The sequence below is a fragment of the Colius striatus genome, chromosome 7 (assembly GCF_028858725.1).
Source record: "Colius striatus isolate bColStr4 chromosome 7, bColStr4.1.hap1, whole genome shotgun sequence".
Taxonomy (NCBI): domain Eukaryota; kingdom Metazoa; phylum Chordata; class Aves; order Coliiformes; family Coliidae; genus Colius; species Colius striatus.
In genome coordinates, this window is record NC_084765.1 from 4,172,006 (window position 1) to 4,186,760 (window position 14,755).

The window sequence follows — 14,755 nt, forward strand, 5'->3', positions numbered from 1 at the left end:
TTAGGAATGGCTAAATGGCTTGGGCTGTCCTGACAAACTGCACTATTGCATTGTGTTTGACACTTCTTCCTTGGACTTGCAGTTGAAAAAAAGGAATTGAAATCAAGCTACAACTATGATTTCTCTCTGACATGGGTGTGTCTTCTGCTTCTTTGTTTTGCTGAAGGTAGAAAGTTGTGTCTATTTGAGTCTCTGAGATGATTTGTTATATGTTCAAGTAACTGTGTATGCTTTCTTTGCTTGTTTTGTTTTGAAAACAGTCTGGTATGTTTAAAAAACCCCTCCAGACAGTCAGTATTTCAAATTAAGAAAACATAATCACATTGAAGGGCACATGAAAGTCTTATCTATGTTTGTTTGTTTATTTATTTTGCTGAGATTGCATTATCATTCAAGTGTGAAGTGATGTTTCACTGAAGATTACTGTATAAACCTATATTGTTTTATATTATGTAGGAAATATGACATTTCATTATAAGCAGACGGTTATTTTTATAGAGGGCATAAAAAGTATTTTCCCTTTCAGGCACCTGCAGTGAGGGGGTGTATGTATTCTCAGTTTTCCTTTTTTTTTTAAAGTGTGAAAATCAACCTGAAAACACAAAGCTTGTATTCTAAGCAGATTTTACTCCCATTTCATTTGTATGGTGCTTTCTGCAGAAATGGAACAAAACACAGATGACATACCCAGTGATGGCATGGGATGAGGAGGAACACTGCCAGGCAGCTGCAGGGGGGTTGTCCTGTGGGGCACAGGAACTGGAATGATGTGGTGTTGACTGGGCCATGCCATCGGTGAGGTCTCACGTGATTCCTTGCCAGGTTGTAAGCCCAGGGCTGTGTTCAGCACCTCAACAGGTTTATCATCTCTGAAATGCTGGGTTGTGTACCCTCTGGATCCTCACGAGTCTCGGGGAGCTCCTCAGCTGCTGAGCCTACTCGCTGGGTACTGGGTCACATTTGCCATCTGCCACAACACTGCTCGGAACATCCACTTGTAGTTACTGAGGTTGAGTGATGAAGATGTTTCTGCATCTGCGAGTACATTTTTCAGTTGTCTAGTGGTAAAGGATGTTCCTAGGCACTGGTAATGAGTAGACCTACACCAAATAAATAGCACCATACTTTGAAACGTGTCAACTTTTAAAAGCCTAGATATATAACTTCCTTTGGATGAATGATACTAGATTAGTGTTGAAAAAGCAGTATGTAAATACTTGTTGTTATCTGGTAGTTTGAACCCAGGATTGTGGAATTTCAGAACTTTGGATCTTACTGATTTTAATCAACAGAGAATGAGTGTAAGTTGTGTGTGATTTTTGTGTATTCATGATTATGAAGTGGTGGTGTAACACAGAATTTCAAAGTATATTTCTATCTGAAGTAGTCAGTGCATTGATTATCTGTTCATGATTCTGACTAAGGAGTCCTATATTTTTGTATAAGATTTGGTGGATAGATGGTGTGATGTGGCTTGATATCTGGGACCCCTGTAATGAGAAGGTGTTGGGCTTTGCAAGGCTTAACTGAAGTTTTAATGTCTGTGATCCACTGACAGCACTGCCCATACTTACTTTCATGTGAGAGAATTTTTGAAAGCTTTAGTAAGTCATATTTTAATTCTGGCAATTGACATATTTGGAAATAAAAAGTAAGATACTAAGGTTCTTAACCTTCAAAACAAGGATAATTGTCTTCAGCTGTCAGCTCTTAGACATATTATCTTGGAATCTTACTTGTGTCTTGGAACTTAGTGATGGTGGATTGTCTGTCTGTGTAGATAGAAAACGGGATATCAGAGAATTTACTGGTGTATGGGACACGTAGTTTTGTGTCTCCTGCATCAACTTTCTAAAAAGAAACCCAAGTGGTATTTATAACCAGTAATAACACCTGCAAGGTGAAGATAATGATACAGATAATGAAATCTTACAGATAAAAACAAAATCTGGTCCTCTGTGCTGGATTGTTTATTTCCTCCATTCCCCTTTCTGATGGCTGTGGAAATGATTGCAATTCTTTGAAGCTTTATCCTCTGATATGATAAAAGTGGCATTGGACAGACAAATAGCTTGATCCTGTAAAGTGGGCATTATATTTATCAGGTGGATTTGAGCCTCTGGCAAAGATTTTTAAATGATGAGTTGTGATTTTTGATGTCTAATTTGCAATACTTAGCAGAGGTAAGCTTTTCAGAGTGCAAGTGTGTTATTGATTCTGAGTGTGTAGGCTCATTTGAAGGGCTTTAAGCTGCACAGGAAAAATTCAGACACCCAATTACAAAACACGCTTGAATACGTTTTCCTTGGAGTTTGGTTTCAGTCCATGGTATTCCTTGTGTTGTTGCATTTTTGAAGTTCAGGTTGTTTTTCAAGCCAAACTCTCCTCTTTCTGTCTGCAAAGCCTCATTTAATGACACAATGTGAGTTGTGGTTTTTTTTGCAGTAGAGTTCTGAATTGTAAATCTCATCACTGCTTACTGTGTTACAGCATTCATGCTGGGCCAGATTCTCAGGATTCAGTGGAGTTACGTGTTTTTTTAACCAGCTGAGAATTTGTGCTGGTTTTTCTTGCTTCAAAGCAAACCTTTAGAAAGGAAGCGCACTGGGCTTCTAATTGGTTGTGACATGCAGGAACCGCAAGTGGCACAGGTCCTACAAATGTGTGACGAAGGCCCAGCATGAGAGACATGGTGAGGGGCGGGAAGGTGAAACGCCACCATTTCTCCCTTTTATCGTTAATCGTCTTTCATAGTGATGATTTATTGAGAATAAGATGATGAGGTAAAAATGAATGTGGTGGGAGACAGCGCATTTGAATCTTAGAAGATCAAATTTGTGAAGGATGTGCTGCCATGTGGACATCAGCAGGATTAGTGAGACTAAAGTATTTCTGGATCTGCCTGGTCAGACTGTAGTTTAATAAATATTGTATGAGCTGTCACGCTTTGCTTGTTTAAACTGCAAAATCCCTGAAACGATAGTGGATTGCGAGTGTGTCTTGTATTTATTTCTTGGGCAGAAGCACAGCCGTATAGCATTATTAGCGATAATACATCTCTGCCTTACACAGTGCAAGGACGGGTTTCCTCTGATGTACGATGGAGAGGTGGTAAAGGAGTCAGTGGTAAAAACTGAAATTGGAGCTTGGTGAATTGTGTTGGAAGAGGCAATGTCTGAGATTTCTCAGAGTTTAGGAGCCTATTTATCTGACTGCAGCACACCTTATTTACAGCAACTTAATCTGCTCACAGCAGACATAAATGGCTCAGCATCCTGTTAAAAATTCTGTCAGAAAATCAGTAGCTGACCAGTTGTGAACTTGTCAAAGTGACAAGTGGGCATGCTGACAGAGATGGCGTTTGGGTTTTTCATTGAACAAATGCAGTGGTGGAGCATGGTAGATGGCTCTAAAAAATGAAAAATATTGATGGGAAAATGAAAACTGTAATCTAAATCTTTCTGACTTAGCATTTTCATGGGACTGTTTTTTCCCTCTTTAAAAATTTTCTTTCTTTCTTCTTTTTTTCTTTTAAAAATAAAATTCCTAGATACAGAAAGAGAAATCCATGCAGCACCCCATGTGAGTGAGAAGTTAATTCAGCTCTTCCGGAATAAAAGTGAGTTCACGTTTTTGGCCACCTTGCAACAGAAGGCATCGACTTCTGGAGTTATACTGTCCATCCGAGAATTAGAGCACAGGTAAGAGGAAATTGTTTCTCTCTCGTTGCAGTAGCAAAGTAAAAGATCCTGAGCACTCAGTGGTCTGTTTTGACAATGTTTTGGAATGGTAGATGTAAAATCTGATGTGCAAGTTAAAGCCTTTGTTCACAGTTTACAGTTTGCTACTTTTTGCCAGTTGTTTTTTGTTACAGGAGGAATGCATTATTTATGTGTCCTGGTCTGTAAAATAAATTAACTGAAACAGAAAGCTCAAAACCAATGTAGTACAGATGCAGTGCACTTTGGAAATTACAAACCTTGTAATGCCTATTTCCTTTACTGGTTTATTATATGCACTGTGGAGTCTGCTTTTCTGTACAAGTAAAAATTACACGTTTCCTGCTTTGCTGTGTTTTATAACATTTTCAAATAATATGTTTCCATTTTTGAGATTCAACAATTAAGCAATTAAACAATTAAGCTACTTGTGCTTCCGGATGGTGATGTGCATGTTTTCTTCCTGGCATAAATACAGTAGATTCTTATTTCATTTGTTTCCTTTTTTTTAATTTGTGTGTGAGTTGTTTGGTTTTTTTGTTGCTGTCAGTATAGGAAGAACAGAGAGGTCTTGTTCAGGGTGTGACTTGATCTAGGTGGACCTGCTTCTGCAGGGGGGTTGGACTAGATGATCTCTAAAGGTCACTTCCAACCCCTACCATTCTATGATTCTGTGATTAACTATTACAGAGGCAGACCTCAGTTTGTTTCTAAAAAAGTGTACTTGATATTATGCCACATAACAGGGTTCCAATGTTTTGATGTTTCAAAGTGTGTGATGTTACATAGTATTCTAACTTGTAACTTTGTGAATGCTTTTGTCCTAGTTTCTTAGGTCTTGATGGACTTTTCTATCTAGTCTGACTTGATGTTGTACACAGGATGTTCTGTGATTTGCTCTCATTTCAATGTGGTGCCAGTCATAGAATTGTGATGCAGAACCATTAGCCCAATTCCTTACTTCTTCTTGAGAAAGTATATGAAGGAGAAGGTGGTGACTTTCTTAGGACCAAATTGTCAGTGATAGCTTTTGTCAGTGCTACAGCAAAGGTGTCTGGACAAGGATAGCAAAGTGGAGGGCTCCACTATTTCCTTATTCTATCATCATACTTTTCTGTCACCTCTACTTTCTTATTGGTCTCTTATTTTTTACTTATTTCATTTTCCAGGCCATTGTCTCAATGGATGAGAATATTGTTTTAAATGTTACAAGGATCCCTCCCTCCAACTCTTCCCGTTTCCCTTTTCTCTCTCTGTCATTCCTTTTGTCATTACTTTTTAGTTCCTCCAAGCTTTTCCAGGACATTATAGCTCTCTGAAGTCATGGTTAACAGGATCAATTTGCCATGTTAAGGATGGTTTGATTTTGTTTTGTTTTTAAATTTGAGAAGGAGGACATTGAGGAGAGCCACTGACAGAAGGAACACTGTCACATGTTGGGACACATGGATGCACTCAACAAAATCCAAGGTCAAACTAGACAGGCAATGATGACTGTACAAAACAAAGCACATGGATTTTTAGATACACTCTTCTGCATTTAGATACGTAAGTCTTCTACTTTCGTGGGCAGAGACAGAGGCTTGTAGAGAGATGTGCTATGCAGGAGTAATCTTTATTGAACCAAATGTGCTGCTGATGTCTTTGGAACTGAGATTATCTCTAGTATTTCAAATTAACAGACATCTGTTTAAAAATACATGTAGTTGGAGGATTGAGTGCCAGTCTCAATTAAACCTTTGTTCTGCATAGTAGCTGAGGTAATTTCAGCCTGTGTAATCCTATGTAAGAGAGAAGCAGTAACCATTGTTGCTGATGACTGTTACATTCTGAATGACAGATGGTTTACTGCAATTATCCTTTTTCCTGTGTTCATTGTGTATCACTTAAAACAGGATCATGGTTTGTTTCATTAGTTTCTGAAGTTGCTGCTTGAACCTTGATAAGGAAAGTGGTTTCAAACCCTTAGGTCTTTGATGACAGAAATGAAGTGGATGGCATTGGATTAACAGTGATGAGCAGAGAGCAAAGGTTGGAGGCACTACTGAAGAGGACCCTGCTTATGATAGGATCAATGTATTAGCAGCACTTTCAGCCTGATAATTTTTTTTGCGTTGCTCTAACTGCTCAGCTCACTCTTATCTTTATTTTTGCATATGGACTGAAATGGGTGCAGGCCCTTGACAATGGGAAAACCTTTTAAAAATTAATGCTCCTACTAAGCTTTTGATAATTATCATGGTTCTATTATGGTGAGATCCAGTTTTTTGGTCAAGTTTTTTCAACCTTCCATGTATCTATAACGATAGATAATACAAAGGGTATGAAACATCATTATGTTTTAGCGTGATTAAGACCATGACAATGTATAAGGGTACATTTATTATCTAGCTAGTGTAGTTTATGACTATGGAGAAGCCAAGAATTCTTCCCTTATACATAAAATAGGACATAACGTAGTTAAGGACATAATGTTTTTTAACTTATCAGAGAAGCAAAAGTGGCCAAGTAAAAGTTTGAGCCCTCAGAAGGTGGAGGAGGTCAACATCACCTGGTTCAAAGCAGCTGTATTAGCTGTTAGTACAAGAGTTCATATCTATATGGGAGATGTCTTTTTTGTTGCACACAGATTTAATAGTTTACAAAGAGCTTTTATTCCCAAGCACTGAAAAGGCGGATGTATGTGTACACACATATTTACCTATGCCAGCAGAGAAGTGTAACTAATTCAAAAGGCAATTTTGCATGACATATGTGGTGGAGATGACCACTGTAAGATAGTAATACAGACAATACTTGGTTTGTATATCACGTCTCTAGTAGGTTTTAGCAGGAATTTATTTTCTGTTAGTAGCATGGACTTTGAAACTAAAGGTATTCAATAAATTATTTTAAGTTAGTAATTCAGATATATTTTGTTATATGAAATGGATATTTCACAACAATTAGAGATTTGCTGTTATTTTATATCATCATTTGATGGACAGGATTTTACTACAATGATGATAAATGTATATTTTTCAATATTTTATTGTGCTGAATCAGCTTAATGATGACAAAGACTTCATTTTCATGATCCAAATGTATTAAAATACAACTTGGAAAATGGAAAGCTTAAGTAACACAGATTAAGTATAATTGAACAGTGTGATTCTATCTGTTGACTGTGTACATAGTTATCTGGGATACAGTGGTAAATCTGAAGATGATATTTTTTCCCCCATAAATTATAGTTAATAAAATGTGATACAAGATGGACAAACATGTTACTTGGGGATGCAGAAAGTGCATTCATTGGAGAATTATGGTAGTTTTATCCTCAATATTTGTAAGATATTTTGCTCACAATCTTTGACTTTGCAAACCACTCAGATGCTTGGAAAAGATCATCAACATATTTAAAAGCCCACCCGTGATGAATCCTTATTTCAGTAGTGATTAAATACAGTTTCATCCAAAGTTGTCTGCCTACTCCTTACCTGCTTTGGCCTTGGATAGTCCAAAGCCCAAGAACATAAATTAGATGGAGTCAGCATTGCTTTTGTTACTTGATGGGATGGACATATATTCATGGTTCCTTCCCACTGCTGGGAAGATCAGTATCTGGAGCAATCTGTCATGGATTTTCACTTACCCAGGCTAACGGGCTTTGAAATACTGGCTTTCACCAAAGAAACTGACTGATTTTTCCAACTACTCTGAGGCACAATTTTAAAGCGAGTGACTGCTGTAATATTTTCTTTTCTTGTTGATGTGAAAATTACATCCCCCTAAGTTAGCCATAACTCTTCTTGTACTTTGTCAATAAAAATAATGCATTACAGTGAGTGGGAAAGTATTTGTGTACTTTGAATACATTCCAAAGATTTTGGTGCTTAGAAACAATGGGAAAGGCACTTGGAAAAGAGTGGTGAGCATTCTTTTGGTGAGTGGTCATCCTACTGACTAGCTTATCACATTTTCAAATCATTTAGTGTCTCCTCAGGCTCTCCTTATGTGCATTTTTCAGAGTCCCCGAGTCTTGTGTGTTGTGTGAGTCCCTCCTTCCCCCTTCACCTTCCCAAAGAAGTCATTGTTACTCTTACTGGTTACTCAAGAGGCAGTGTGAGAAACTAACACTTTTGTAAAATGCCAGTTTGCCCGCTCCTTTCTGCTATTTTGTGTCCCGTGTCTGTCTTTTGTGTTTGTTTCATGTTAATTGATTCTAACTTTCTATCCATGTGTTGTCATTCTTTCTGAAGAGTGTTTCAAGGTGGGAGATCCTACCATGATAGGAGAGAGTCATAAGATTAATGTTGCTAAGATTTTCTTCTTACAGATTTCTCTCTCCTCTCTCTCCTCTCTCTCCTCTCTCTCCTCTCTCTCCTCTCTCTCCTCTCTCTCCTCTCTCTCCTCTCTCTCCTCTCTCTCCTCTCTCTCCTCTCTCTCCTCTCTCTCCTCTCTCTCCTCTCTCTCCTCTCTCTCCTCTCTCTCCTCTCTCTCCTCTCTCTCCTCTCTCTCCTCTCTCTCCTCTAACCTATATCTAGGGCCTAACTTCAGGAAATTTATTCTGTGCCAGGTATTTGGAAATTTACAAGCTAACTGTTCTGCTATGGTGAAATGATTTCTCACAGCAAGCTTTATTGATATAAATAGTTAGAGGGATTATGAGAAATGTCAGGCTCATAGTGAAAGATTTTTATTCCTAGCAAATCAGTTTTGGGAATTTGCTAGAGTGTTGAATACTTCCCCCCAGTGACACCATGAACAGCTTCTAAAACTTGTGAGTAGCTAGAAAGCTATATGTTCACAAATAACAGTTGGAAGGCTACCAGGCCATAGTAGGTTTGATTAAAAACATAAAAGGGTAGCAAACTACTTAAATTAAACACTGAAACCTAATTAATGAAAAGCAACCTGTGCAAGTGACTTCTGACCCCAGCTATAAACCTGAAAGATTGCATTTACCCATGCTATGTTTTAGATGATGCTTTGCAAGATGTATATACGCATATTGGTTTTTGAGATGCCTGGTATTCAAAAAGGGAAGGAAAACCTCTGCAAATGTATCCATTAACCTTTTTGTTTTAGGGTAAAGTTCACATCTTCATTAATATTTATATGTAGAATTGCAAAACTGAAAAGCTGTACAGAGAATATAAAGTTCCAACCTTACTTTTGTCCCTCTGAATGAAGTAATGTGAAATATGTGAGGCATCTACACACTTTTTTTATTCTTAATTTTTTTATTGATGAAACAGGCAGATGAATTTTCCTCTTTAACAATTTTTTCTTCCCCCCTCCCCCCCGAAAAGGTCATTAGAGATGCAAATAATGTTGGACCCACTTTTGTGCTTGGGTTATGCAAAAGAGGAAGATGAGGCAGAACTGTTATATATAATCTATACATCTTCCACTGATTTAAGTGTTGTGAAAAAGGAGTTAGTGCTCCAGGAGCTGCCTTCCATCGTGGGGCTCCCTGCTGAGAGCAGGTGTTTTATGTACACTAGGCTGACAATCCTTGTCTCTCTGAAGTATTAACATGTTACTGATAACCAGCTGTTGAAACACATTGATTGGACCTTGCTGGCAATTGTAGCAGAATAGCTGACAGTTTGAAACACTTTAAAACTGAATTTGGACAGTGCAGGAATGTTGTGGTCAGCCAGGAGCAGGATGTGTGAGTCCCCCAGGAGTCTTTGCCAACATGCTGAGTTATTCTGTTTGCTTGTTTTATGACCCTCTGATACAGGAAAAGCACTGAAATGTCTTAGACTTTCACTGAAGGAAAGTTTCTGAAAGCTGTGTCTGCTGAATGTGGGCTACTTGTTAAGAATATAACTCTCATATTTAATAAGATGGTTAAATGTTTGCAACATGTTATTCATAGATGGTCATTTGCCTGGTTAGACTAACGTTTGGGTGATGTCTCTGGTTTTTGGGTTCTGTTTGCAGGTTACTAATGATGCCTGTGTTCTTTGCTTGCCTTCTGAGATGGAGTATGGCAGTCCCTGCCCTAATGACTGCTGGGGAAAGCTGCCAGTGCTCAGGTGGCAGCAGTGAGGGGAGGAGGAGAGGCCTGCAGGGTTAGGTGGAGACTGAGGATGTCCAGAGAGCAGCAGAGAGCCGACATGTGGCTGGGCCCTGAGAGAGGGAAAGGAAAAGATAATTTTTTTTCAGGGAATCTATCAGAAATGTCTGGAATTTGTCCTAACTTAAGAAATCACTGAGAAGTCGTTGAATTTGAGAGTAAGATCAGAGAGAAGAACCTTTCTTTTAAGGATACAGCAATTAGGATATCTGTTTTCAGTTTGACTCAGGTGGCAGACCTCGTTAATTTAAAAGGCTATGTGGTCCTCTCTTGTTCTATTAAAATCTGTCATTTAGAGATTATGGATTTGGGGATTCCCTGAGCTGAGTTTTTGCTGTAGTGATGAATATGAGGGAGGGAGGGGGCTGGATAGAAGCTACGCTCTGCTTTGGTTACAGATCTACTGGAGGCTCTGTGGTCACACTAGCACCTTCAGGCTTGTGTGTACATGCAGTGATCTCTGAGCTAATGCCAGCTCAAAGTCCCAGATCAGCTTTAAAATATTGACAGCCTCAATTCAGAAAGCTCTTGGATACAAATGCTTTGTGGACTGCAAGTAATCCACTGGTGCACTGGGAAAACTTGACCTTTGGTCAAGCGTTGTGGGTGATGAGCCCTTCAAGGACTGCTTGAGAGTATTACTGTGGATTGGATTCCTTGCCAGAGTTACAGTGATAGTGTGAGTACAAGGTGGCTTGGCTCTGGAGTGGTGATATGTCAGGTACTGATTCTTCTATTTTGTCAGGTTACTTTTCTGTCACAGTAGTTCATCGGGTTGACATGCCTTATTGTAAGCGAATGGCTAAATCTGATGCAAAGGATGATGTGAGAATGTGATGCAAAGGCAGGAGAGTGAGGCCATCTCTTTGAGGAGTGGTTATACTAGGCTGCATCCCTTACTGCGAGATCAACCTCTGCTTTTTGTAAGGGAATACAGTCAGGTTTCTCCCATGACTTGTACATTTCTTGCAGATCCCTACCTTTAGTAGAGATGTCTTGGTTCTTGTAGGAGTTTGTGTCTATATGTATGTGAGGACAGTGGTGGATTGGTGGTTTTCTAAGGAGTCAGAGCTTCACCATACTTCAGATGATAAACTTTTCCCTTTCCTGACTGTTACAGCTCTGAAGCCTGCTGAGAAGCTGTACTATTTTTAGGTACACTGTGGTACTACCTACTTGTTTTATTATGAATATTAGAGACCAGGTCTTTTTCAGATAGTAGGCAGGTAGCAGCCACAGTGAAGACAGATTTTTAGACATCTGAAATGGAAAAAAAAACCTGCTTAAGATCAATCCTTACAAAGCACGCCATGAAAATGAGCAGCTACTTTGAACCAGCTCTGACTCCAACTGTCTTTCAGCTGCCAGGCAGGTGTTGGGGTTACGTTTTTTCTTCATATGATCAAAGAAGAAAGTAAGTTTGTATTTGGATGACCTTTGCCTAGTCACAGGTACACAAATGTGTATTTTGAACGTCATAAATGCTTAATGTCTTTCAGTTCACATTCCCAGCTGCCATGTAAAAGATTTGTAGAACAAAAGACAAGTGTTTATTATAGAAAATGTCAGTGTGTCTGTTTTTATTTCTAAATGTTTCAAGCTAGGCTGGTTTAACATGTGTCACAATGTCCTTGCAGTGGTATGAATGGGAAAATAAAGTTCTTTAATTGGATGGATTGAAATGTAAGGATTCAAGTGTTTGAAAGAATCCTATTTAGGTAGACAACAGCGTAGTGAAGTTGAACTTTCAGACTTTTACTTGAGAGGTTTAAAAGGATTTAGTATTAAGTTCTGGCTTATTTTGGATTTGGTTGTATAGGAGGAATACTCGTGGAATATGGTAGGTGATGATAGAGTCTTTGTGCAGCATATGGGATTCAGCTTTTGCATTTTCTTTTGCAGAAAGTTAATGTGGTTTTTTTTTTAGCAAGATGCCTTCATTGTCATAGATGATCCTTCTATTCATGACACCTTTTGTGATATCTGATGTCAGTTTGATTTTACACATGAGATATTATATCAGTACATAATCTGCCACAGAAGTTAGTAAGTCTTTAATGTCACATAAGTGGAGATTTGCCATCTATGGTGCAGCCTCTCAATCTATCTGTATTTAGCTGTTAAAAAGTAGCTTAGTTTGGTTTTTAAGGAAACATATGTAGCAGTGGACTAGACATGTGTGCTTGAGCCTGTAAGAGCATTTCTTCAAAATCCAGTGTTTGACAGTGTGTAATGCTTCAGAGCTTGGGATCTTACCCTATCACTTTATAGTAACTAGGGTATGAGAACGGTGCTTGTGGAAGTGACTGAGATCTTTGCCTTGACAGCTGTAACTTGTTCTAGTTTAGCATCCGTACAGAATGCTGGTGACAACTGCAAGATGAGTGTTTACTTTTGTTTGAGGAGATGCATCTCTTGTTTCAGAGGCACTGCTTTTGCTTTATATGTCCTCATTGTCACTGGCAATGGTCTTGGACATATGCCTGCCAGCTTACCTGCAGCACTGATTACTCAGTGCCTGTGCTTGGCACAACTTGCCTTCCACTGGGAAGCATTAGAACAATATCTCAGTTACCTTTTATGTTGCTGTCCAGGCTGAGCTCCTTGGCAGCACAAGCGAAATAACCATGTGCTATGTGTACCACTGTGTGCACAGACCCAATCAGTGGTAACAGCAAAAGGCCAGAAGTGTAATGGTCTGTGATTCATCATAGAATCTCTGTAGATTGAAAATTCTGAAATCTGTGTGCTAATGGATGCAGATTTGTTGGCTGTTTGTCTCTGAATACCTCAACAAGTGTTTCTGTGAAGATGCTACAGCACAGTCTTGCCTGAAGCCATTTGTATCATTAAACATCATTAAATGTTCTGATACTCTGTTTGGCATGGTGCTATTGTGAAATGATAAAACTTCATGCATAAACATGTCCAAGTAGGCAAATTTGTGCAGAAGCTTCCTGAACTTCTAGCTGATGACATCAAATAGTATGGTCGCTGAATGTTCCTTGTATTTGCTTTGCTATTAAAAAATATAAGAATTTGTTCCCTTTTCAGACTGACAGAACTTTCCAGAAGCTTGTGTTCCATAACAGCCTGATTATTATGGCCATAATTAACCCACCCCACCCCAGCAATTAAAAAGACCAGACATTGTAGTGTGGCTGCAGTATGTGCAAGGGGAACAATGCTTTCATTCTTGACTTCCTGTGGTTTTGTGACCTTCTCCCACACAATGTTAAGCAGATGCACAAGTGTTTTGACTTGATAGCAACCTCAAGTTTGTACATATTCGCAGGGATGCCATCTGTGCCTGCTGCCTTGCCCTGGGACATCTGTTCAGTAGCTCCAAGAGCATCTGCTATAAATGCTGGTGCCGCTCCTTGAAAGAGGCTTTGGGGCTTCATCTGGCACTTGATCAGAGATGATGGAAGTTGTAAAATCAGAATAACTCTGCTTTATTTATGTTAGAATGTGATAAAAGGGAAAATTTCCAGAATTTAATGCAAAAAGTAGTTTTGCTTTAGTTTTAGAGCTCTTATCAGGGCATTTAATCACTATTGTGCTTACCAGATGGTGCCCTGTCTTCTTTGTGGGATATTTTAGCATCTTGTAGTAGGTGTTAGCATTCTAAAGATCAGAACAAAAAGTGCTGTATACACTAAGGATGTTCAGAAGGACATATATCCCAGAGCTATTATTGGAGTTGTGTCTTACTTGGAGTCTGAGTTCTCCCTCCTTTGGCCATTTCACAACGTGGCACCAGCAAAATCTTTACATCTTTGGAATGTGCTGTCCTTTGTGAACAGATTAAGGTCACTGTTGTAATAGAGATGATGAATAGATGAGCGTATTTCTTTAATATAGATTGTGGATTAAGCCAGCTCACCTTCTAGAAATACTTTGCTTTTCTGCTTCAGGTGTCTTATATACTCTTATTTAATGTTGATGATATCTTTTTCCAATTTTTTTTTTGTCATTACATCCACAGCAGCTGTTTCAAGCTTACAGTATACTTTTAGACACCTTTTTCTCTTCACCTGGAAGTGAAATGAGCTGTCAAATGCACAGTTAAATATTCACTAGATTGTGACTAAAGGAAAAAAAAAAGCAGCAAGTATTAAACTTCATTGAGCCAGACTTTACCCTTTCATAGCAATACTTATGTGAAGTACATAAGGGTTCCAAAATAGGTCAAAGAATTGTAAAGCATCTCTTGAGTTGATTGTGGGATAATGTTGTGCTGTAAAGCACATTGCATGATCTTCAAATATCCTGACTTTTTTAATGACACTAAAATTAATCTGAATTTAGCAACATGGGGTTTTTTTTTCTTCTTTTAAACATTTTTCTTTGTTACACATTGGGATTTGAATGAGAGACTGTGGACAGACCTATAAAAGCATTTGAGTTCTGTAACTGTATAAATGAAGCCAGCAGTAGATGACATCCTTTGCAAATGGGGAAATTCTAGTAAGAGGAAAATTTCAGCTGAAGTCATAATGTATTGCTTTTCCATAAGGAGAGAGCCTTCTTAATATGCATGTTCTGAGAATTTCATCTGTCAAAATGCGTATTATTTTTGACCACATCTGTTTAAAAAATAAAGAAATCCTCATTGAGAAATAAGAAATAAACCAAGAAACTATCATTTGGTGCTAATAAGTTGACAAGTAAATTACTGTCTCACATCTCTCTTGGAAAAGGTCTTGAGGAGAGTAGCAGAGGGCTAACTATAGCAGCAAGTGGATGCAAAGAGATATCTTAGATCCATTTTAGTCAGGCTTCATTCAGATGTGCCCCAGGAACAGAACTAGTGGTAACTCTTGGGGATCTCTCTTGGGCTTTTGATATGGATTTCATGGCAACACTGAAACGTCACACTTGCCTACTGATGATACATTTATTCAGGCAGTCCCAGATGCTGCACGCCTTTCAGACACCTTGATGACTTCTGTTCCTCTGGTTT

General features: G+C 38.7%; 1 protein-coding gene across 1 annotated transcript in view; it reads left to right on the top strand.

The window, feature by feature from the left end:
- NELL1 (neural EGFL like 1) overlaps nt 1–14,755 on the top strand; it is a 281,494-nt gene that overhangs the window by 23,436 nt on the left and 243,303 nt on the right. The window contains exon 3 of the mRNA XM_061999665.1: nt 3,551–3,701. Within this exon, the coding sequence (XP_061855649.1) occupies nt 3,551–3,701 (151 nt within the window). The remainder of the gene's footprint in view (nt 1–3,550; nt 3,702–14,755) is intronic.